At 39.5% G+C, this 26,046-nt stretch overlaps 2 protein-coding genes across 3 annotated transcripts in view; one reads left to right on the top strand and one right to left on the bottom strand.

Annotated features, from left to right (window-relative positions):
* Positions 1-2,685: 2,685 nt before the first annotated feature.
* LOC129924024 (RNA-binding protein 12B-like) lies at positions 2,686-3,297 on the bottom strand. Its single transcript, XM_056017624.1, has one exon. It carries the CDS (start codon positions 3,295-3,297, stop codon positions 2,686-2,688), a length of 612 nt encoding a protein of 203 aa, XP_055873599.1.
* A 1,569-nt stretch (positions 3,298-4,866) lies between these two features.
* The window catches only part of LOC106061922 (fasciclin-1-like), a 139,860-nt gene continuing 118,680 nt past the window's right edge, over positions 4,867-26,046 (top strand). Inside the window, exons 1-5 of one of the 2 annotated variants that reach the window (XM_056017272.1) lie at positions 4,896-5,270; positions 6,499-6,679; positions 8,650-8,756; positions 13,987-14,162; positions 23,686-23,884. In XM_056017272.1, the coding sequence (XP_055873247.1) occupies positions 5,148-5,270; positions 6,499-6,679; positions 8,650-8,756; positions 13,987-14,162; positions 23,686-23,884 (786 nt within the window). In that variant the 5' untranslated portion in view covers positions 4,896-5,147. Of the gene's footprint in view, positions 5,271-6,498; positions 6,680-8,649; positions 8,757-13,986; positions 14,163-23,685; positions 23,885-26,046 lie in introns of both variants that reach the window. The other variant, XM_056017270.1, reaches the window with a different exon arrangement.

The raw sequence follows: 26,046 nt of genomic DNA, 5'->3' as shown, positions 1-26,046 counted from the left end.
AGACGCTGACTGTAGAGCTATAGAGGAGCTTCCTAGCAATGGAATTGAGATGTTACAGAAAGATCCTAGCAATGGAATTGAGATGTTACAGAAGGATCCTAGCAATGGAATTGAGATGTTACAGAAGGATCCTAGGTATCACATTTCAATACTCATCACAAACGAAGAGATTAGAAACAGTGCTGTTACAGCGATTGGATCCCACGATGACCTGCTAACTAGTGTAAAAAAAAAATAACGCAAAATCTCTATAAGGTCTCTAAAATTCGAAAGCTCCATTACAACATACTAAATGCTCCCTCCACTGATCGAGCTAGCTCAGCTTTCATCTCTTCACTTGGTATTGAGGAGTTCCTTCCTTTTACCAGCCACTGCAGCCAGAGTGTCGGCTTGTGAATGTACTAACTCGTTAGTTTACTTTTCCTGATATATAAAACCCAGCAGTTTTCTGTAGCATTTACTCTCAAAGGCATTCATTCTTCTTATGGGATAAGGAAAATAGTTCAACATGGATCTAGAACAGTGTTAAAACATCGGTTGTACTGTTTAATGGTAGAGTTGTGTAGATTTAGTGTTTTCTTAAGGAGAAGCTGTAACACTCTTGGTAACAGACAAATAGTTTGTTGCTCTAAGTTTCTTTACAATGAGTTAGACTTTCTTCATTGCTGTAAGAGAAGTGGGTGAATGAAAGGAACGTCATACAAACATTTCAATGACAGTTATAGAATTTCTTTCTGGAAGATAAAATCAAATAGGCATACTAATTATTTGTTTCCTTCATATGATCTGCCCCTTGACTTTCGTTGTAGGAGTGCTGTGACAGTTCGCGTAATCAAATCCCTTCACTTTTCCTGGTCAGCAGCTGTTCTTAACAAGAGAGAGGCCGGTCCATTCTTTTATGTTATGATATCAAGAGAGAGTCTGGTCCATTCTTTTATGTTATGATATCAAGAGAGAGGCCGGTCCATTCTTTTATGTTATGATATCAAGAGAGAGTCTGGTCCATTCTTTTATGTAATGATATCAAGAGAGAGTCTGGTCCATTCTTTTATGTTATGATTTCAAGAGAGAGGCCAGTCCATTCTTTTATGTTATCCAGTCAGATTTTCTTGGACAATAGTTCCCTTTTCAGACCTTGTCTCTATAGGGTCGATGATGTAAAGGTCGTCTGTTTCTGTGGCCTACGGTTTACGAAATAGGATGTCATGTGGCCTGCACAACGATCAACCGCCTTTACTTTTCCCAACTAATGTCAGGTACCCATGGGTGGACTTAGAGGCGCTCAAAGATCCTGAAATTAAAAATCCCCGTCTTCACCAGTATTTGAACCCCGGATCCCCGTTTCGGAAGCCAAGAGCTTTACCGCTCAGCCAGCACATCTTGTCTTGTACATACTCTAGTTAATGACACCATTATTTTGTGGAACATTTATTCAGGCCCACTGCAACCTGATTTAGATTACTTGGTAAAGATAACAGGATAAGAGAACAATGGAATGAGTCACGTTAACCATATGTCTGACAAAAAAGTTTCTCAAGACTTAGGAGGAAGGAAACTATCATCATATTTAAATGCAATATTTATGCATCCTAATAAAAAGTTATCACTAGTTGAAAAATAAACCATTACAGGGCGGTAACTTGCACACAGGATGTATGTAATCAGTGACTCTTGCAAGAAAAAAATGTAACTATCGATGTTTATAAATCATGAACGTAATAACATTCTGACCAGAAAATCCCACAAAACTCAGTTACTTTCTAGGACTACAATCAGGGCAATAAATTAAAGAGCAATAAACGTTATCTCATGGAGCCACTTGCCCAGTATGAGTTATTACATCATCATTACTGAGACAATATCATTCTTGACCATGGTGATCCATAGATGTGTTACTGCAGAAAATACATTACTTAGAGTAATAGAATACTTTACCTAAACAGTGTAATATAATACATAACTTGTGCAGAGTAATATAGTACTCTACCTAAGCAAAGTAAAAGAATACACAAGTTACAAAACAATAGAAAGTATTTCTTACTATGATTATAAAGTACATTATTTATGCAGAGAAATAGATTGTATTTTTAGTCAGAGTAATAGAGTAATAGTATTTGAGCTAGATTGCCAGGGTTTTATTTTAAACTGGCAAAAAAATATAGACATTACAGAATGTCATTTTACGATGCTTTTAGCGGCCCTCAAAAAAAGAAAAAGCCGCTATTAGTTTCTTGTTGTCTGCCTGTCTGTCTGTCCAATGGAGCGTAGTCTATTATTATTTTATAATTCAAAAGTGTTCCTCATTACTTTGCTATATGAGTCATGCTACTATCTGGAATGATCAGTGATGGAGATTGATTTAGGATTTCTTTAAAGTGGTTCTTCCACCATTGTCTTTTTCTCTAGTCAGTGCTTTTCTTACTTTGTTTTTAACAGGTCTATTGTCGTTCCTTTTCCGACCGGATAGAATTTCACCTCATAGTCCTTTCATATTTAACCCTTTCTTTCCTAACTGACGATACCAGCGTTGATTTCACCAAAATGTGGTAAATAATTACGGAGAGAAAGAGTTAATGCCTTGCTTGTCTCGCTCTCTTTTTCGCTTGTCGGTGAATTTCCAAGGATTGTGTTCTTCTAGCATCTTTCTCCGATTGATTTTGACACTAATTTGTTTTCTGTTTTCTGTTACTTCTTGACTTTTGTCCAGGTTTCTGGAGTTATCCATTCTTCAATTTCTGGAGTCATCCATTCTTTAATTTCTGGAGTCATCCATTCTTCAATTTCTGGAGTCATCCATTCTTCAATATCTGGAGTCATCCATTCTTTAATTTCTGGAGTCATCCATTCTTCAATTTCTGGAGTCATCCATTCTTTAATTTCTGGAGTTATCCATTCTTCAATTTCTGGAGTCATCCATTCTTCAATTTCTGGAGTCATCCATTCTTCAATATCTGGAGTCATCCATTCTTTAATTTCTGGAGTCATCCATTCTTCAATATCTGGAGTCATCCATTCTTCAATATCTGGAGTCATCCATTCTTCAATTTCTGGAGTCATCCATTCTTCAATTTCTGGAGTCATCCATTCTTTAATTTCTGGAGTCATCCATTCTTCAATTTCTGGAGTCATCCATTCTTCAATTTCTGGAGTCATCCATTCTTCAATTTCTGGAGTCATCCATTCTTCAATATCTGGAGTCATCCATTCTTTAATTTCTGTAGTCATCCATTCTTTAATTTCTGGAGTCATCCATTCTTCAATTTCTGGAGTCATCCATTCTTCAATATCTGGAGTCATCCATTCTTTAATTTCTTTTTAGAACATTTGGTCTCAAATGTGTATCCCTTGGCCTTTTTGAGTGACCTCCAGCTGTCTCGTTCTGAAGCCGCATGCAACCAGATGCTCTCTTCTATGTCAGCCAACGCAAGTTGGCGCCTAAGCTGGTCTTTAAAGCATTTCCGTGGGGCACCTCTGGGAGGGACTTCTTATGTTTTGACAGTTACGCTGGGCAGGGCACGTATGCCGAATCCAGTCTTTTTTTTGTGAGCTAAAGGGTGGTTGACGTGACAGAGGAACAGACTATAGCACTGTTTAAAAAAGGTACATATTTCTCTAGTTGGCAACAGTGAACTTACAATCTGGCTTCGTTGACATTGTTTAGTTTGTCTGTTTATTTCAAAATTTCTCTCAATCTTCTTCTCTTTAATTTTTACCTGTTTATTTACATTACCTTAAAGTGCTCCCACATCCCTCAATATGGTTTCTTTTCTTTGTCTATGTCACTGTAATTTATTGCTTCCAGAATGTTAGCCGGATCTAAAAAAAATCAAAATGTTAACCGGATATACTGTTGGGGGGGGGGTGTTCTCCTGCACTATTGAGAAGGCGAGTTTACCTGTAACTGTTATTTTAATTCTTCGAATACTAACGTTTTAAAACTGAAAATGCAAACTTTTTTTTTTACGCAGACATATATCATTTATTAAACATGATTTTATACTGATATAGTGTACCTACCATCATGAACAGTTAATAATGGGATTCGATAACAAATGGAGACAATTTTTGTGTGTAACATTTATTTACAAAGTTTGTTTGTTTTTTGTGTCAAAAGAATGAAAAAGATATGAAAAGTTTGTTTTTTTTTTGTGTCAAAAGAATGAAAAAGATCTGAAAAGTTTGTTTTTTTAAACAACTTAAGTAGATCCCTCCTCCCATACACTGTGAACAACCGGTTCGGTTCGTTCAGATCTAAAGTTCAGGTTAGGTTCAATGGAATTAGGAAATAGCAAAAACTATGTAAATGTAATAATGTTCACTTCATTTTAGTAGATAAAACAGTTACACAAAGCTGGGTGAAATTAACAGATTATTTTAATCTCCAAAACTTGTATCGCGGGCCACATAACATTGGAAATATTTCTTCCTTGTGGCCTTGAATGAGAGATTCGCCCTTTATAATCTATTAGATAATCATTCAATAACATCGCATAATCCAGAGTGGACCACTTCGTTTGCCCATTGTGAGGTTGTGTTTCCGCACATCTTGAACAGTAGTCCGTCCATTTTCTTATGACATCCCTTTCCTCAGTTAACCATCTATTGTGTCTTTCTTGTATTGTGTTAGTTCTTCCATGTTTTGAGGTTGTGAGGTCCTTTACCAGCTGGTGTCCCTTTTTTTTTACTGTGGTTCCTGTTCAGTCCCTGTTCCATTTCTTCCCCCCCCCCTTATTCTCTATTCACTTCTTTGCGCTTTTTTTTCATTTCCCTCTTATTGCGTACGTTGACACTTTTGTATTCAAGGACATCATTTGGGTCGGACAACTTTTTCCCCGTTACTTGTCACAGAGTTGGAGTATATCCTCAGTTTCACTGGGCTTTTGGGGTGGGCGGAGCTTCCCTAGTACTTCCAGGAAACAAAAGTGTAGTGAAAAAAAATCCTCGTCCAATTCTCTCGCTCATAACCGGCTCGCACAAAAACGTCTCGTAACAATAGACTCCATTACGCATAATAAAAAGTAATACCTCCGCCCGTTTGTGCGTAGATGTTTTCTAGTCTATACAATTGTGTTTAACAGTTACTGCAAACGAAAACATTGACAAAATCTTAGAACAGTGACGCCTGGGCTGGGCTTATCTTTACAACAATGGCTTCGCTGGTTTATTTTCTATTATCGTTGTTGTTGTCAGCGATAGTCTCTGTTTACGGTCAAGCGATTTATCAAGGTAACACTGCCTTCGACGCATTGGATGGTTTAGGATGTTCCCAGGTACGTGTTCTTTTAATGTTGTACTTTTTTTAAAAAAAAAGGCATACCCTGTAGAGCTAATACCCTGTAGAGCAAATACCCTGTAGAGCTAATACCCTGTAGAGCTAATACCCTGTAGAGCTAATCATGCTAAGTAGCATGTTGATGTGTCGTTTAGTCTATAACACAATTCCGCTAATTCAAATCGTCTTCTAAAAACTTTTTGTTCAAGAAAAATAGATCAAGTTACCGCACTTTCATGGGTCCCGCGCTAGTTCTAGGTGTAAATTATTCCATTAAACCATTTTAACTTATAACAGGGTTCCCGCCGCCTCCTGGTTTTCTTCTGGAGATCTCATGAAATTAAACAAATCTACGGAAAAATCATAAAATAGACAAAATTATCATTTGAGCTTTTCCACTAATGAAAGATACACTGCTTTCCTAAACTACTTTGTTGCACTAGTGGCGTTGCTAGAGTGGGGAAAAAGGATCCATAATCGAAAGTCCCCCGTGCCTCCACTTGAGGGGTCCCCCAAATGAATGTTCTAATTTTCTTTTACATTAAATATTAAATATTACACCAAAGCCACGTAGTTTTGTTATTCACGTGGATTCAAAAATACCAGACATCATTGATCTAGATGCTGTTTGCTGCACCTAAAGCACAACTTTAGGCGATATGAATAGAGATTTGGTCAATTGTGCATTATCTCGACGATAGGCAACGTAAATATTCTTTAAAAGAATTTTAATGATTTTTTAAAAAAATTTACTTATATACTGTACCAGTTGGAATTTAGACTTGTATATTTATTAAGTGCATTATCTCATGTCATGATGCCTAATGTCAAAATGCAGGGTCTGCTAAAAAGGTCAAGCTCCCAGGCTACGACACTGATATAATTGCTTGGGAACATGGTGGGTAAGTTTTAAAGCACTTGGCTTCCGAACCGATGGGTCCCGGGTTCGAATATTATGAAGACTGGGATTTTGAACTTCGGCATTTTAGGACGCCCAACTGTAAAAGTCGTTGTGCTGGTCAGATAACCCCTATTTAAGCGTTTACCATTGAAACAGATGACCTTTCATCGTATGCCTTATAAATCGCAATGTCTGAAAGGGAGTAATTAACTTAATATGGTGGTTACATATAAACTAAGAGATTTGTTTTTGTTGACTAAAAATTAGGTCAATTTGGTTTTATTTTAGAAACACATTTTATTTCATTATTTTAAAATTTTTTTAGTTCAAGGCAATCATCCAAGAAGCGTATCTGGAACAAACATTTCAAAGTGCTCAAGCCTTGACTCTATTTGTCTTCAATGACACAGCCTACTCTCTACTGCCTCCATCCAGACTTCTAAGTTTGTATGACAAGCAATCAGCTAATAACTTGGGGGCGAAAGAGTATGTCTACTCTTTTACATGTAAGTACCGAGCTTTGAACTCTTCGTTTATTTACCACAACACTTGTTGAGTTCATCTAACGGGCCCGCCCTATGAATCCACTCACACAGACATATTCATTTCTACCTAGTGACATCGAGTTGCTTTTTGTCTTGCTTTTCCCTTGTAACTGTTGTAGAAGCTTGGTCTTGTAGTCATAGATGGATGTCTGACAAAGTACTCAAGAGATGTTCGATGGTCTTGTAGTCATAGATGGATGTCTGACAAAGTACTCAAGAGATGTTCGATTGTCTTGTAGTCATAGATGGATGTCTGACAAAGTACTCAAGAGATGTTCGATTGTCTTGTAGTCATAGATGGATGTCTGACAAAGTACTCAAGAGATGTTCGATTGTCTTGTAGTCATAGATGGATGTCTGACAAAGTACTCAAGAGATGTTCGATTGTCTTGTAGTCATAGATGGATGTCTGACAAAGTACTCAAGAGATGTTCGATTGTCTTGTAGTCATAGATGGATGTCTGACAAAGTACTCAAGAGATGTTCGATTGTCTTGTAGTCATAGATGGATGTCTGACAAAGTACTCAAGAGATGTTCGATTGTCTTGTAGTCATAGATGGATGTCTGACAAAGTACTCAAGAGATGTTCGATGGTCTTTTAGTCATAGATGGATGTCTGACAAAGTACTCAAGAGATGTTCGATTGTCTTGTAGTCATAGATGGATGTCTGACAAAGTACTCAAGAGATGTTCGATTGTCTTGTAGTCATAGATGGATGTCTGACAAAGTACTCAAGAGATGTTCGATTGTCTTGTAGTCATAGATGGATGTCTGACAAAGTACTCAAGAGATGTTCGATTGTCTTGTAGTCATAGATGGATGTCTGGTAAAGTACTCAAGAGATGTTCGATTGTCTTGTAGTCATAGATGGATGTCTGACAAAGTACTCAAGAGATGTTCGATTGCCTTGTAGTCATAGATGGATGTCTGACAAAGTACTCAAGAGATGTTCGATTGTCTTTGTACAGGTGTATTTTAAGTTCGATGCAACAGACAAATACTTGTACGGGTGTATTTTGAGTTCGATGCAACAGACAAATACTTGTACGGGTGTATTTTGAGTTCGATGCAACAGACAAATACTTGTACGGGTGTATTTTGAGTTCGATGCAACAGACAAATACTTGTACGGGTGTATTTTAAGTTTGATGCAATAGACAAATACTTGTACGGGTGTATTTTGAGTTCGATGCAACAGACAAATACTTGTACGGGTGTATTTTAAGTTCGATGCAATAGACAAATAATTGTACGGGTGTATTTTGAGTTCGATGCAATAGACAAATACTTGTACGGGTGTATTTTGAGTTCGATGCAATAGACAAATACTTGTACGGGTGTATTTTGAGTTCGATGCAATAGACAAATACTTGTACGGGTGTATTTTGAGTTCGATGCAATAGACAAATACTTGTACGGGTGTATTTCGAGTTTGATGCAATAGACAAATACTATCACAAGAATAACTGTTGTAGAAATAAACTTCATAGAATCCCAAAAGCTGCTGGTAAAATCATTGGCAAACACAAACCCCATTTGGGCAGCTGTTGGAGACAAACATTCATAAAAAAGCTAAAAAGATTCTAAAAATAAAAAATCACTCTTTGGGTCAGGATAAAACAGATACAAGACACCAATAGCAAAGACAAACAGACACAAACACTCTTTTTTTCACCTGGCAATCAAATCATTAAATAAGAACAATCTGGTATAAACTTTGTCACATGTAAATTATGAGTGAGTCTGGTGTGAATGTACACTTTGGTTTCTTATAGTTATAATGTTTTTTGTTTGGTGTGATGCACAAATTGTTAGACAAATTTCCTCATGGATAATAAAGATTATTATTATTTTATTATTATTATTTCTTATTATTGTTGTATACATATACATATATATATACAACCAATCTTTGACAACTTTTGTCAGTACCGTTGGCCTTGGAGACGTCAGCATTCAGTGCTGCAGCTCCAATGAGAACATACTCAGTTAGAAACAGGAAAGCATTTCTAAACAAGAAAGAACTGAGCAATGGGGTATGTGAAATTAATCTCTTTTTGTTGTGTGCAGACAAAGATAACTTCAACAATTTGTTTTATTTGTATATCTTACGACAATTTTAATAGGCATCTTTTACCAATGTATGGCCTCACCTCATAAAATTATTTTAAAACAAGGTTACAATGACAGTTTGTGTGAAAACACAAACTCAAAATCGGCCCCCGAAGTGGTCCACCCAGGCAGTTAAAAAGGCAGGTATCGATAATTTCAGAAAAAAACATCAGAATTTAATTTAATCATAGACAAATGACAGAAAAGAATGGAGAAAGAAGGTTGACAGATCTTATGTGGTCCCCCAGCGGTCCAGCTGACTAAAGGATAGGTGAAAGAGAATGTGAAGTTAGATGTGAACCTGGCCTAACTGATGTCTTATAATGAATATCTAATTGATCTAATTGTTTTGTAAAAGGGTCAATCTCTTATTCAAATCCTCAAAATATGAAAAAAGAAAAAAAAACATTTCCGTAAAATAAAAAAAATTGTTAATTAAGTGTTCTATGGTTGTGGTGTGGAACTGCAGTTAACGCGATAATAGGAAAACCTACTTATTAATTGTTGTTTTAAATTATGTCCAACTTATATGCATACTAAATAGATTTTTTTCTCTTGAAAAAAGTAAACATATTTGGGTAATTGTAGTAGTTAGTATGACAGAACTTACATAACGAAGCAATACAAATGTGAAAAAAAAAAAATTTTAAACAAAAAGTCTAAAACCATTTGTATAAATGTGTTAAAAATATGGCAAATAGTCAACTCCCCTACTAAAGAGCCTACATTATTTCTGGCTATTAATATTGAATATTTATAAAAGTGGTGTATTTTTATGAAAAACTGCTTGCATAAGTGATTTAAAAAAGTATATTTTTCGCTTTCAGAAAAGAAAAAAGTAGCCGTTTCATCAGAACTTTGAATGAACTAAAATATTATGATGTCGGATTTTCGCTGTCTTTTCTAGTTTACGAGATCTTAACGGGGTGGACAGACATTTCACACAAAACTAATAGCGTCTTTTCCCCTTTCGGGAGCCGCTAAAAGATTAGTAAGCATGCATAATGAAAACAATAATTGGGAATTTTTCACAAGTAGTCTGAGTGGTCTTGAGTTCAAATCTCGGCGAAGACAGACTTTTTAAGGGCGCTCCTGGGTCCAGGGCCGGTCCTAGCAATTGCGGGGCCCTATGCGAAATTGATTGCGCGGGGCCTAGTCTGTGTGGGAATAAGGATAATAAGTGAAATTTAAGATTTTGTATAAGAAAAAAATTCGACTTTACTAAGTTAAAAATTGCGATCTGAACTTTACGAACCTTGTAACCAATGGCATATTTATAAGCTAGTGACTATAAAAGTAAATAAAGTATTGGAACTTCCGATTAAGGTTTAAATTTGCCCGATTATTACATGAAAGCTGACAATGCCTTTTTTCCTTTTATCATGCGTAGGATTGGCGTTTTCCGCAATTAATGACACCCACTAATGACAATTTTGTCTATTTTTCTGGATATTTTAAAGAGTTTTCAGAAGATTTTAATAAATTCAGGAGATTTTCTTGAGTTTTTCGTATATATTTTGCAATTTAATAATTACACCCTGAATTAGCGCGGGGCCTATGAAAGCGCGGGGCCCACTGCGACCGCATAAGTTGCAGTGGCCTAAGACCGGCCCTGCCTGGGTCCATCCAACTCAAATGGGTACCTACCATTAGTTAGGGATAAGTAAAGGTGGTTGATCATTGTGCTGGTCACATCACACCCTCGTTAACCGTGGGCCACAGAAACAAGTGATCATTTGGATCTAAAAGGGGTACCTATATACTTTTTGTAGACTACTATAGAAATGTTAGGTCACTGGTGATTTATTTCAATAATTTATTGAATGTTATGTTGCACTCACATCTACTTGGTCTTAGAAACATGTCATCTTCCTAAAATATGCTTTAATTGCTGTGAAGTCCGTGCAATAGTTGTCCAAATTAATTTGTCTAAAAAAACAACAAGAATAGCATCTGAATGGTAAAAACTTTCTGCTACTAAAATTGCTATTTCTTCAGTATCTCTCTCTTAATGGTATTGTAACGTTTCTAACAATCCAGGCTTTCTGCAAACTGCACCACACTACACTACCAAATCAAAGAACAATTCAGGGCTCCAAAGTAACCTAACACATTGATGTCCAATAAATCCCAGCCAATACTGTACAATTGGCAACAACGTAACACTGACTGTACAAATACTATGTAGCGCTGTATCAGACTCCACTGGCTTTCCTTCGTTCGTCCACTGCTTCATGGCAAATGTCTTTAAAATAATGTTCTACTCCGTGTTTCTTTGTTTGTTTGTATCTAGTTCACATGATAGGACACCTGGCGGGAGCATCCTGGGGGGCTGGAGGGGGGACCTTGGGACAGTTGTGCACTGGATGCGTCGGGTCTGTCATGGATGACTGTCTCTCCATGCAGGTGGCCGCCAACGGAACCTGTCAGTCATCTTTAGACACAGTCCGAGGCCAGGCCTTGCGTCTGGTCGGTGGAGATGTGGGAGCTGCTCTCACGGCGGCCTGTGAGGAGGACTCCGCTATTGGGCCTCTTGAGTTGAGGCGCGGCGGAGCAGCATTGGAGGCTGTTGGGGGATGCGGGGGGGGGGGGGGGTTGGAGGACGGCTATCCAAGTCAACTACTAACACAGAGAAATGGGAAAGACAAGCAAGGGAGGCAAGGAACTCTGATCCGGCTTGCTGGTGAACTGGCCCTGAGGCACCTTCTACCCAGTGGCAGAGAAAGGGTTACCGGATTCTCAGACATGGCTTCTGGACTTGACTGCAGACAGCCAGCAATTGAAGCACATTTATTAAGTAATACTCTAACAGGGGAGTCAGGTCCACTGGAGCATAGGGTGGGCACGCTCGGAGCGGTTGGGGGCTATCCAAGGACAGCCGTCCATGTGTGCGACGACGGATCGGCCGTTGGGGCCGCCGTCGGTGCTGGTCATGGTGCCCTTCCTGGTCTTCAACAGGGGTAGACATTTTGAGATCAGTGCACCCTGTGGCGACTGCTGCTCATGCTTCCAAGCCGAAATTGAGGCAGTTGCCGTAACTTTGCAGACAATCGAAAACAAATTGTATGAGGGGATACGGTCTCCATCAGATGTTGTTGTCTTTGTAGACTCCCAATACACTCTTCGAGAACTTAACGGCAGCACCTCAAAAAGCCCAAGAGAGTTGACAACACTAATAGTGATGGTATATCGGATGGTGACAAAGTTAAACATCAACATCACAATGCGGTGGATCCCTGGACACATTGACGTCATGTGAAAAGAAAGGGCAGATTAGCTTTCAAATGCAGGGTTGTCTATGAAATAACGTGATGGACCTGTTAGCTACCTCACCCTAAGGTCAATATTAATCAACAGCCGCAGGGAGGAGTGGCTCAACCAGTGGGCAACAGGAAACACTGGCAGAGCCATGTACCAAAAATTAACATGCCTAACAAACAGGACAGTATTAACTTCCTCCCCCGTGGGAAGCAATCTACAGTCTTCCAACGGAGGACGGGACGCACACCTCTGTTGAATTGCCGTCTCGGTAGGGTAGATCCCACACGGCTCCTGCTTTGTAGACGCTGCGCCCACCCTTATGAAACCGTAAACAATGTCCTTTTTGAATGCCCCTTCCTGGTCCACCTTGGGCAGACTCTACTGCCACGCGGCCCAACATAACAAACACCCTGTACGGCAGTGCTGAACAACTGAAGAAAACAGCACACTTTTTTTCCTTGGCAGAGTCTGCAAAAGAGCTCACAGCTCAGAAGCAAAAAGCTAGCTAGAAGAAAAAAAAGAATAAGAAGAAGTATCTAGTTCACTTGTTATCATTTCAATCTTGTATCTAGTTCACTTGCTATCATTCCAATTTTGTATCTAGTTCACTAGCTATCATTCCAATCTTGTATCTAGTTCACTTGCTATCATTTCAATCTTGTATCTAGTTCACTTGCTATCATTCCAATCTTGTATCTATTTCACTAGCTATCATTCCAATCTCGTATCTAGTTCACTAGCTATCATTCCAATCTGTATCTAATTCACTTTCTATCATTCCAATCTTGTATCTTGTTCACTTGCTATTAAAAATAAAAATAAACTTAATAGAATCCTAAATGCTGCTGGCAAAATCATTGGCAAAAAACAAACCCCATTTGGGCAGTTGTTTGAGACAAACATCTATAAAAAAGCTAACAAGATCCTCGAAATAAAGAATCACCCTTTGTGTCAGGATTTTGTGATTTACCATCACAAAAGAGATACAAGACACCGATAGCAAAGACAAACAGACACAAATACTCTTTTGTTCCCCTGGCAATCAAATCATTAAATAAGAACAATCTGGTATAAACTTTGTCACATGTAAATTATGAGTGAGTCTGGTGTGAATGTACACTTTGGTTTCTTATAGTTATAATGTTTTTTGTTTGGTGTAATGCACAAATTGTAAAACAAATTTCCTTACGGATAATAAAGATTATTATTATTATTATTATTATTATTTCAATCTTACATGAGAGTTGACTACTTGATCAGTTCAACCAATCAACAGGACAACAGACAGTGGCGTAGCTAGGAATTTGCCATCAATTTTGGGGACCGGGAGGCTTTACCTTTTTGGAGGTCCCTGCATTTTGCGTAATATTTAATGTAAAAAAAACACTCATTAGGGGGCCTCCCTCAAGTGGTGGCCCGGGGGGATTTTCAAATTCTCCCCTCCCTCCCCCCAGGGATGCCTCTGACAACAGCACACGTCAAACAGTATTGTCTAGTAGAAACAAGAACACACTGATGTCTAGTCAAAACTTTACTTTTCTATCCCAAGATCCCATTGCAACAATAGCCCAGGTTGTTGTAAGAAAGGGGGAGTGTTATGTCTTTTTATTCCATTCCCTTACGGATAAATAAAAAAAACTGAAGAAAAAAACAACTCATATTTAAAGGCACTTAAAAAGTAGAGAATAAGAAAGAAAGAAATAATCAAAGCGTTTGATGTGTTAAGTATGAGTTAAAATGAAATTTACAATTCCATGTACGTACTGCCGCGCATTTATGTACAAGAAATATATAAAGTGATACAAAATGGTTAAGAAGTCAATGAAGCAATAATGTAAGTTCACAGAACAACGCTACAGCTTTGGTTTTAAGTTCGTATGTTTTCATTGTCAGAATGTTACCTGTGGCACACCTGGACCTACAAAATACTTCATCAATGGCGTCAAGTTGATAAGACCAAACATTCAAGCTGGGATGCATATTATTCATGTCATTGATCAAGTCTTGGACAAGCCTTTAGAAGATAATGCCATAGCCTATGTGACAGGATACAACCCTTCTAAATTACAGTAATAACGTTCTACATTCTGTTTTATAAACATTAATTATATTTTTTTTGACAAAGCTTATATCAACTTATTCTATCTGACTGATACAATTTTCGTACACATTATTTCTACCACACTCAATCTTGGATCAAGTTTAAATTAGGCTCAGTTATTTTTTTTTGTACCTGACAAAACAAGAATAAATAAAAAAAAAAGATTAGTTAATTAATTATTGGCTATTAACTTCTTTTTTAGTATCGAACAAAGGAAAGAAAGTGTACTTGACATGTGGTGGTATAAGTTGAATTAGTCTCCTTTATACTTTATGTAGAGAATTAAATCATCCCTTAAAAGATTGAAACTAGCTATAGATAGCATGAAACCTTCTATTTTCATAAGCACTTTACTGGCATAGTGTCTAGTAAATAGGCTTGAGAAGGCTTGAGCTCTAGAGTTTATATGTAAGTCGTACAACATTTAAAAAGCTACCACAGTAACATTTGCCCAGATACCCCCTTCTTTCTCCCCATACTTAAGAAGCTTTTAATGCTAGTACCAGGTGGTCGAGCCTCGCTCGGTTTAATAATTTCTTAAGCAAGGTTATATACCCGAAATCATTTTGGGAATATTTTTGTAATTACGAAAATGAACGATCGGATAAAGACTACTAATCTGAAGAGTTGTTTTAGTGTTCTGTTAGTTCTAAATGTAATTGTACATGGCGATTAAATTTAAAGTCTCTTAAGTCCTCCTACAGTCTAGACAAACCACAGCTCACGTCCGTCTTATAGTTTTACAATGCATCTGTATGCACATACCTTGAAATTTTAAAGAAAATCGTTAGAGCCGTTTTCGAAATAAAATTTATATATATATATAAATATATATATACATACATACAAGAATTGCTCGCTTAAGAGTACAGGATATCTCGTTCCGCGCAAGTGCACTTGAACTGCATCGTTGCTTTAAGAAAGTAAGTTAATGATATCAACAGTAGGTTTAAAAGGCCCTCCAGTGTAATTGGTTTCATAGCGTCCTAGAGAGGCACTTCGGCAACCGCTCGTTTGAAAAGTTCGGAATTAATCCCAATTTTAAATAATCAACGCTGTAGTTTACATTTCTTTTTGTTAAAAATTAGTTGCATCTAAACTAAATTAAGCTATTTAACATTAAATACAACAATTTTTCTTTAGAATAGCAGGATAAATAGTTTAAGGATTAACTAAGGTAGGCCTACTAATCTTGTATAAGTGTATGAAATAATTCCATTAATGGGATATCAAAATTGAAGTCACGGATGGTAAAATTAAATCAATTATCGTAGACCCCGATGGACATCTCATAGACCCCCTATTTATTTTTTCACTTTCGTAGACCGTTTGAAAGTCTTCGTAGACCCTTGGGGGTCAATAACTCTATATAGACTACTTTGGGAATGATTGGACTCTGAGTCTATTACAATTTAATTACATGACTTGTCTAAGCCGATTGATACAGTTACACTTAATATATGGTTTATTTTTTTAAAGTATTTTTTAATGTTCTTGTTTTAGTCAGCAAATATATTTTTATAGTTCTTTATAGTCCTAACCCTAATCCTAACCCTAACCCTATTCAATTAACTTCATGATAGGAGTTTGAGTTTTACATCAATTTATGTTGCTGATACTTTCAGAGAAAATCTGTTGTCACAAAACGTGCTGTCCCAGACAATGAGAAACTATACTTTAAGCGAATGATTAATGACTTAATCTGTTCTAGATTGACTTATCTATTCATATAGCAGTACAATGTTTCTCAAACTTTTTCTTTAACGGAACACTTCGCACATTCATGTGTTTGCCTACAAGCTAATTATTCTACTCATTTGGGAAACACCTATGTACACAGTTAGGGAAACGCTGTAAATATGTAATAGTATATATAGAGTTAATCTGTAACGCTGTAATAGCATATAGAGAGTTAATCTGTAACGCTGTAATAGTATATAAAGAGTTAATCTGTAACGCTGTAATAGTATATAGAGAGTTAATCTGTAACGCTGTAATAGTATATAGAGAGTTAATCTGTAACGATGTAATAGTATATAGAGAGTTAATCTGTAACGTTGTAATAGTATATAGAGAGTTAATCTGTAACGCTGTAATAGTATATAGAGAGTTAACCTGTAACGCTGTAATAGTACATAGAGAGTTAATCTGTAACGCTGTAATAGTACATAGAGAGTTAATCTGTAACACTGTAATAGTATATAGAGAGTTAATCTGTAACGCTGTAATAGTATATAGAGAGTTAATCTGTAACGCTGTAATAGTATAGAGAGAGTTAATCTGTAACGCTGTAATAGTATAGAGAGAGTTAATCTGTAACGCTGTAATAGTATATAGAGAGTTAATCTGTAACGCTGTAATAGTATATAAAGAGTTAATCTGTAACGCTGTAATAGTATATAGAGAGTTAATCTGTAACGCTGTAATAGTATATAGAGAGTTAATCTGTAACGTTGTAATAGTATATAGAGAGTTAATCTGTAACGCTGTAATAGTATATAGAGAGTTAATCTGTAACGCTGTAATAGTATATATAGAGAGTTAATCTGTAACGCTGTAATAGTATATATAGAGAGTTAATCTGTAACGATGTAATAGTATATAGAGAGTTAATCTGTAACGCTGTAATAGTATATATAGAGAGTTAATCTGTAACGCTGTAATAGTATATAGAGAGTTAATCTGTAACGCTGTAATAGTATATAGAGAGTTAATCTGTAACGCTGTAATAGTATATAGAGAGTTAATCTGTAACGCTGTAATAGTATATAGAGAGTTAATCTGTAACGATGTAATAGTATATATAGAGAGTTAATCTGTAACGCTGTAATAGTATATAGAGAGTTAATCTGTAACGCTGTAATAGTATTGTTACGAATCTCACTATCCAGGCTCTCTGCAAACTGCACCTTGCACCACCAACAGAAAGAACTTGACAACTCAGGGCTCCAAATAACGTAATAGTTTAATATCAATAAAATAACAGCCAATACTGTACAATTGGCAGCAAGTAAAGTCTGTACAAATATCTCTCAAGTTAATAACCGTGCCGCCGTATCAACTCTTGCACTGGTCTCTCTGTCTCGTCTCGGACTTGTACTGAGCCGTAGTAACGAACTGTAGATCGGAAAGTTGTAACTGACTCGTCTCTGATACCTTTGCTCTTTATATAGGGTCCCTGCTGGCCTTCTAGAACCGGGCAGAACGTCGCTCGACCATTCTGGGACGCTCCTGAGCTCTGTTCACAACGCCGATCCTACTCGAACCTTCATGTTGTTAACTCGTCTCGGTTGACCGTCGTAGCTCGTCACGGTTCACCGCTCGTCAAACGTTGGCCTGGGGCGATTTGCGTCGGCTGACTACACACACACCACAACCCCCATCTGTGCCACCACCAGGTTTATAACACTGCCCCCTCCTTAGATCTGTCCGTCCCGGGCAGATCCAGCTTCACCATAGTACTTGTTGAGTCTGTCGATGTGGACGACCTTCAGTTTGGATCTTGGGCTCTTTTGTATTCGATACACGACATCGTTGATTCTTTTTATCACGCGGTAGGGTCCTTCCCAGTCTGTTTGAAGTTTTGGGGACTTGCCTTTTCGTCTTTGTGGATTGTAAAGCCACACCAGATCGTTCTCATGAAACCCAGCGGCATTGGCCCGTTTGTCGTACCTTGTCTTCATCTGGTCACTGTTGATCTTGATGTTTCTGCGGGCAAGAGCGTGAGTTTTCTCCATCCGTTTTCGGAGATTTGCGACATAGTCTGTTGAGGAGGCTGGCACATCTCCTGGAATCCCGAATAGCAAATCACATGGTAGTTGCAGCTCTCGGCCGAACAACATCTTTGCTGGAGTGTAACCGGTGGTGTTGTGAATCGATCCTCTATATGCCATAAGGAACATTGGTATATAAGTGTCCCAGTCCTCTTGACGTTCATCGACGACCTTTGACAGATGCTGTTCCAGTGTTCGGTTAAAACGTTCCACCATTCCATCTGACTGGGGGTGAAGAGGGGTTGTGCTTGTCTTTTCGATGCCGAGTACCTGGCACATCTCTTGAAAGATCTTGGATTCGAAGTTTCGGCCTTGGTCGGAGTGTAACTCCATGGGAGCACCAAATCGGCTAATCCAATTCTCCACAAGTGTTTCCGCTATGGTGGTGGCTTCTTGGTTTGGTATCGCATACGCTTCAGGCCACTTAGTAAAATAGTCTATCACTACTAGAACGTACTTGTTTCCTCTTTGGGACTCAGGGAATGGTCCGGCTACATCGATCGCTATTCGTTCAAAGGGATTACCGACGTTGTATTGCTGCATACGTCCCCTCGTTCTCCTGTGCGGGCCCTTTGCTGCCGAACATGCGTCGCATCTTCGGCACCATTCTTCTACATCATCCCGGTAGCCGAACCAGTAAAACCGCTGGCGTATTTTTTCAAAGGTCTTGTTGACACCTAAATGTGACCCACTGGGATTATTATGGATTTCTTGCAGCACCTCAGCAACTCTCACTTTAGGCAACAACAGCTGTAAGCGATTGCATGTCCCAACTGCCGTTTCCCAGACCCTCTTGAGAACTCCATTGTCGATTGTCAGTGAGTCCCATTGCGCCCAATATGCCTTGGTAGCAGCTCCTTTATCAGAAAGGTGATGCCATTCCGGTCTTTGCCCGTCTTCCTTCATAAGCAGAATGGGAGCCAGATCTTCATCTTTTAACTGGTCTTCTCGGATTCTTTCGTCGGACCATGACCCGGAAGCTTGTACCCCAAGATGTCGACAATCAATGATAACTTCCTTCTCTTCAACCTTGCTGCAGTGTTTACATTCCATTCTACAAGGTCGTCGAGACAGCGCATCAGCATTCTGGTGAGTTTGTCCTTTTCGGTGCTGTGTCTCGAAGTCATAGGTTTGCAAACGTTCAATCCACCTGGCGACTTGTCCTTCCGGGCTTTTAAATGACAAAAGCCATTGTAGAGCAGCGTGATCTGTCCTAAGGATAAACTTTTGCCCATATAAGTATTTGTGAAAATGTTGTATGGCATCCACAACTGCCAGTAGCTCACGTCTGGTGACACAGTAGTTTCTCTCAGCTTTGGACAAGCTCCGACTAAAGTAAGCTATAACCCTCTCAGTTCCATCTACCTTTTGGGATAAGACAGCGCCTATTCCAGTATTGCTCGCATCGGTGTCAAGTATGAACGTCTCGCCTGGTATCGGGTAGGCCAGAATAGGTGATGAAACAAGAGCCTTTTTAAGTCTCTCAAAGGCCTCATGACATTCCGTTGTCCAAATAAACGGCCGCTTCGGTTCTGTCAATTGATGAAGGGCGCTACAGAGGCTAGAGAAGTTTGGTACGAAACGTCTGTAATATGTGCAGAGTCCAAGAAAGCTTCTTAACTCTTGGATATTAGCGGGGATCGGCCATCCATTTACGGCTTCAACTTTATCCGGGTCTGTGCTGACTCCTTCCTTCGACACAATGTGCCCAAGGTACTTGACGCTCCTTCTGAACAAGGAGCACTTCTTTGGATTCAATTTCATTCCAGCGTTTCTAATTCGTTCAAACACTTCCTTCAGGTTTGCAATATGTTCCTCGAAGGTTCTGCCTATGACGATAATGTCATCTAAGTAAACAAGGCACGTGGTCCAATTAAGTCCTCTAAGCACATGCTCCATTAGTCTTTCAAAGGTGGCTGGGGCGTTGCAGAGGCCAAAAGGCATCACGGTAAATTGCCAGAGACCATTACCAGCAGAGAATGCCGTTTTATCTCTGTCCTCGGGGTGTAGTCCCACCTGCCAGTAACCGCTCTTCAGGTCAAGGGTGGAAAAGATCTGTGACCCAGCAAGTGTGTCCAATGTGTCGTCAATCCTAGGAAGCGGATAGCTGTCCTTGTGTGTGGCATCGTTTAATAATCTATAGTCGACACAAAATCGCGTGGATCCATCTTTCTTCTTTACCAAGACGATGGGTGAACACCACGGACTGTTGGATGGTTCAACAACCCCCTGCTGCCTCATCCGTTCTATCATGTCCATAGCTTCTTGGTGTTTTGCTAGCGGCAGGCGACGTGGTTGTTGTCGGATGGGCCTAGTGTTTCCTGTGTATTCGATGCTGGATCAGGTTTGTTCGCCCAAAGTCCATTTCATCAGATGGCAATATGTCAGAGAACTCTCTGAGGAATCGTTCTGCTTTGGTGTACTGTTCTTTTGACAAGATCGTTTTGACTTCTGCCAGAAGTTTAGTAACCTGTGGTTCACTGAGCTTGAGTGTTCCGTCGGGATTTTCACTGCTGCAGTTTCGTATCATCTCTATCGCATGGCAACCAGCGATGAGGCTTCCTTCCCGTAAACGTTTCTCCACTGTGCCGAGGTTCATAATTCTTACGGGTACCTTTTGGTCTTTCCCAATCGTGACTAGTGTCTTTCCTACTGCTATCCCATTTTGGTTGGTGTCCAAGCTTTCTACCAGCGCTGTTCTTGTCGTGGGATAGTCCTCATCAATTTTCCCCCAAATGATCATTTCCGACTTAGCAGGCAAGGTTGTATTTTCCACCAACGTAACCCTTCTGACTCGGCCATCTTCTTCATTCTCGTCGCCAAGCAAGGGTACTTCCAGGTCCCCACATTGTAAAGTGCCTCCGCCGATATTCAAGGAAAAGCCATATTTCAGCATGAAGTCGAGGCCTATTATGCAGTCATCTGTGACGTCAGCAATCAGGAATTCGTGTTTGAATGACTGATTCCCGATCACGACTGTTATGTCGATCAGGCCTTTTATGGGCATCAGTTCTCCACTGGCTGTTTTCAACGAGCAGGCCCTAACTGGCGTTTTCTTGCTATTGTCCACTTTATCCGTTCGGATGACTGATCGTGAGGCACCAGTATCTAGGAGGAAGTGATAGTTTTGACATCCAATTTTCCCGATGACTTTTAGACTCTTACTCTGCCCTAGCACGGCGACCGGGATGATGGTTGCAGGGGCTCTCATTCTCTGTGTCGCCGGGTTCCGCCCCTTGAAGCCGGCGCGTGCTAGTTTCCCAGGTAGCCCCGGGAACTTGGTCGTGCATACCTTTCTGGTCTGTGATGGGTTCCGGTTTGTGGAAATCTCCTAGTGCAGCTTCTTTGTATATGACCGAGTTCACCCCAATTCCAGCATCGTACAGGAGCCCTAGGTTGATTTTCTGGTATCTGGTTTGTTCGTCGTTCATCTAGTGCCTCTGTCACCCTTCTCACAAGTTGTGCGAATTCTTCCTCTTTGACTTCTAGCCTTCGGCCTTGATGAGTGCTCCCTGATGCGTCTTTGGCGGCTTCATATGAGAGAGCGTATACGAGGGCTTCACTGGCCTTACGTCTACCACTAACTCTGGTAGCTTTCTTCAACTCGGGGTCTCAAAGGGCATCAATGAAAGCGTCTGTAATAATGACTTCCAGAAAATCTTGTGCGGCGGTTGGGTAGGCTAGATGTGCGAGGCCTTCGATGTCTGTCTCTAGCTCCTGTAGTGTTTCATCGGGGCGCTGTTGTCGGGTCTTCAGTTGCACGCGATGAACTTCTTGCAGATGTTCATCCCCGTATCGGAGTTCCATAGCCTGTACCAAAGCCGCGAAGTCTTGCTGGTTCGGTAGAGACTGTAGCAATTCGGAGGCTTTTCCTCTTAGAGATAACACAAGGGCGATGGCTTTCTCTTCCTCGCTGTTCCATTTGTTAACTTTAGCCGCTGCATCAAATTGCTTCTTGTACACTGACCAGGACACGGAACCATCAAATACGGGGGGCTTCATTATTCCGGTGCTTTCAGGCACAAATGACATCATACTCGCTTCCTGTGCATTAGTGTCCTTACAGTGAACTTGCGTTTTCATTTCTTCGATTGCCTTCTCCACTTTGTCGACCCTCTGATTCATCTGTTCGTCAATGGTGGTGATTCTCTCCTCCACAGCATGTAAGCGTTGGTTCATAGCCAATAACTCGGTTTTGATTCCCGAGGCCATTACATCTATCTTGGCGTCTACCTTGGTGTCCATGGCATCTATCTTGGAATTGGTGTTTCCTAGCATGGTGTCCAAGAGCTCCTCTAAATCTGGTTCGACTTTAAAAAGATACGTGTCCGGATCTGCTTCATCCTCCACCAGGTCCTCCCGAAGGCGTGCTTGTAATGTTTCCTTGTTTCCACTTGTCTTCAGCCCTCGATCACGTAGCTCGCGCTTCAGTTCGTTCACAAGGAGTTGGTCGAGCGTTTTCATAGGAGCCATGGAAAAAAAAGGATCCCACTTCTGACACCAGTGTTACGAATCTCACTATCCAGGCTCTCTGCAAACTGCACCTTGCACCACCAACAGAAAGAACTTGACAACTCAGGGCTCCAAATAACGTAATAGTTTAATGTCAATAAAATAACAGCCAATACTGTACAATTGGCAGCAAGTAAAGTCTGTACAAATATCTCTCAAGTTAATAACCGTGCCGCCGTATCAACTCTTGCACTGGTCTCTCTGTCTCGTCTCGGACTTGTACTGAGCCGTAGTAACGAACTGTAGATCGGAAAGTTGTAACTGACTCGTCTCTGATACCTTCGCTCTTTATATAGGGTCCCTGCTGGCCTTCTAGAACCGGGCAGAACGTCGCTCAACCATTCTGGGACGCTCCTGAGCTCTGTTCACAACGCCGATCCTACTCGAACCTTCATGTTGTTAACTCGTCTCGGTTGACCGTCGTAGCTCGTCACGGTTCACCGCTCGTCAAACGTTGGCCTGGGGCGATTTGCGTCGGCTGACTACACACACACCACAATCCCCATCTGTGCCACCACCAGGTTTAAAACACTATATATAGAGAGTTAATCTCTAACGCTGTAATAGTATATAGAGAGTTAATCTGTAACGCTGTAATAGTATATATATAGAGTTAATCTGTAACGCTGTAATAGTATATATAGAGAGTTAATCTGTAACGCTGTAATAGTATATAGAGAGAGTTAATCTGTAACGCTGTAATAGTATATAGAGAGTTAATCTGTAACGCTGTAATAGTATATAGAGAGAGTTAATCTGTAACGCTGTAATAGTATATAGAGAGTTAATCTGTAACGCTGTAATAGTATATATAGAGAGTTAATCTGTAACGCTGTAATAGTATATTTAGAGTTAATCTGTAACGCTGTAATAGTATATATAGAGTTAATCTGTAACGCTCTAATAGTATATATAGAGTTAATCTGTAACGCTGTAATAGTATATATAGAGTTAATCTGTAATACTGTAATAGTATATATAGAGTTAATCTGTAACGCTGTAATAGCATATATAGAGAGAGTTAATCTGTAACGCTGTATTAGTATATATAGAGAGTTAATCTGTAACGCTGTAATAATATATATAGAGTTAATCTGTAACGAGTGGTGAAACGAGAAGTTTTTGTCATCACTTCTTTTTCTAAATTCACATTTAGTTCACCTATTTTTTTATTCCCCTTTAGTTCACCTATTTTTTTTTTTTCAGGTTTATGTTTTATACTAAAATCATGGAAATTCTTCAGAGATCATCTGAAGAAGATGGAGAGTACAATTATAACAGACAGGTTGTGCAGGTTCTGAATAGTCCACAAGTGACTTTCTTCATTCCGTCTGATGAAGCACTCAACATGATCCCAGTGCAAAAATTAAGTGAACTACAAGGAAACTTGAAGTTAATGCTGGATGTAAGTTAAGTGGATGGCTGTTTGGTATGCGCTCTGTCGTCTCCATGGTTTCGGGTTCAAACCCTGCTCGCCACCGTTTCCCACCATCCTTTGGGAGGTTTAGGCTAGGATATAATACTATTCAAATAAATCAGAAAGATATCAAATAGAAAGTGAACATGCCACTTTATTGATTCCAAAAGATTAGAAATGACAGATAGTTGAGCTTTAGTGTCACCTATCTGTTGTAAAAAACAACATTTTTTTAACAAAAGATATCAACAACTAGCAGTAAACACCGGCTACGCCCGTTGATTTGTTCCTCGACTTTATAGTGTTGTATAGACTCTTTTTTTTTTCTTTACCTCTCTCTTGCTCTTTCTGGAACCCACATTTGTATTATTTCACCTTTTTGTCCGACATGAACCTTTGACTTGATTTAGAAAGACCTGCTTTATGACGCCCCTCCAGACACTCATAGACACATATGCTATTAACCCGTGACTTCTAGTACCACATTTTGCTCATCGTCAATGTTGCTCTTCGACCGTTACCCCCTACAACACACACAAACACCCGATTTCACATTTTCTCGAACAAGGGAAAGACATTGTACTTGACTGAAATTTTTGGTATAAAGCTTAAGGGAAAGTTCACCCAAATACTCCTTTCTTTCCCCCCCCCCTCCCATTTTCCCAACTGGTCCAGACACGTGAAAGGACCACAGCGCATTGAGAAAGCTAAAACCACGAAATAGAGCTAAACAAAAACAATTGGTCAAAATATTTTTAATCGAACAGATTTATTGCTGTTGGTCTAGATCCATGACGTAGAACGCAGGGGGGGGGGGTTGGCTTTTAACCCTACCCCCCCCCCCCCCCCGAAATGAAATTCGCCCGCAGGGGAGGGGGCTGGTATTAAATAACTGATTTTTCTTTTATTTTCTTTATTGTAGAGAATGTGGGTTTTGAGCTTCAAATCCCCTCCATGGGGGGTTTAAGATTAATCCTCCCCCTCTTCAATAAAAGCAAAAATAAAGCAACCGACAGTCAGCAAATTCTATGAGAGTAGCCAAGGAGGGGGGTGAGTTTTAAAAAACTTTCTTCAATATTAAACTAAAGCGAAAAAAAAAGTAACCCAAATCTACGAGAGTAGCCAAGGTAGTTATGAGTTTAAAAAACCCTTCCATGTTGTTTTGAGTTTAAAACCTCACAACAGATGGTTTTGACAATACAACTTCCCTTTTTTCGATAAAAAATCTAAACTCCAAATTCCATGAGCGTATGAGCGTAACAAAGAAGGATTTTGAGATTAACCCCCTTTCCAAAAAAAAAAAAGGCAAATCTACAAATACTGAAATTACTATTTTTTATTAGAAGAGTAGAGGGATAATGCACTGTAGATTCCTCGGAATAGGCATTTTTGTTTTAGTTTTAAATAGTAGATATAATGCATGAGGGTAGCCAAGAGAGTTTTGAAGTCAAAACCTCTACAATAAAAAACAAGGTTATAAAGACAGTTTGTGTGGAAACACAAACTCAAAATCGGCCGCCGAAGTGGCCCACATAGGCAGATAAAACACAAATGACAGAGAAGAATGGAGAAAAAAGGTTGATAGATCTTGTGTGGCGCCCCAGCGGATCAGATAACCAAAGTGAATGTGAATGTGAAGTGAAATGTGAACCTGGTCTAACTGATGTCTTATAATGAATATCTAATTGATCTAATTGCTTTGTAAATGGTCAATCTCTAATTCCTCATTAAAAAAAACATTTCATTAAAAAAAATTATATCAAAGACAAATGAGAGAGAGGAATGGAGAAAGAAGGTTGACAGATCTTGTGTAGTGCCCCAACGGTCCAGCAGAACAAAGGATAGGTGCAAGTGAATGCAAAGTTAGATGTGAACCTGGCCTAACTAGTTCCCCTTTCAGACCTTGTGGTCTATAGGGCAGATGATGTAAGGTTCCTCTGTTTTGTGTGGCCTACGGTAAGCGAGGGTGTCATGTAGCCAGCACAACGACCAACCGCCTTTGCTCAGGTACCCATTAGAGTTGGGTGGACTTAGAGGCGCCCAAGGATTCCGAAGTTGAAAATCCCAGTCTTCACAAGGATTCGAACCCGGGACCCCCGGTTTGGAAGCCAAGCGCTTTACCTATGTATCTACCGCGCCTCTCCTTATAA

The sequence above is a fragment of the Biomphalaria glabrata genome, chromosome 18 (genome assembly GCF_947242115.1).
Source record: "Biomphalaria glabrata chromosome 18, xgBioGlab47.1, whole genome shotgun sequence".
In the NCBI taxonomy this organism is placed as follows: domain Eukaryota; kingdom Metazoa; phylum Mollusca; class Gastropoda; family Planorbidae; genus Biomphalaria; species Biomphalaria glabrata.
The sequence above is the reverse complement of the archived record's forward strand: the minus strand, read 5'-3'. Positions and strand labels throughout refer to the sequence as shown.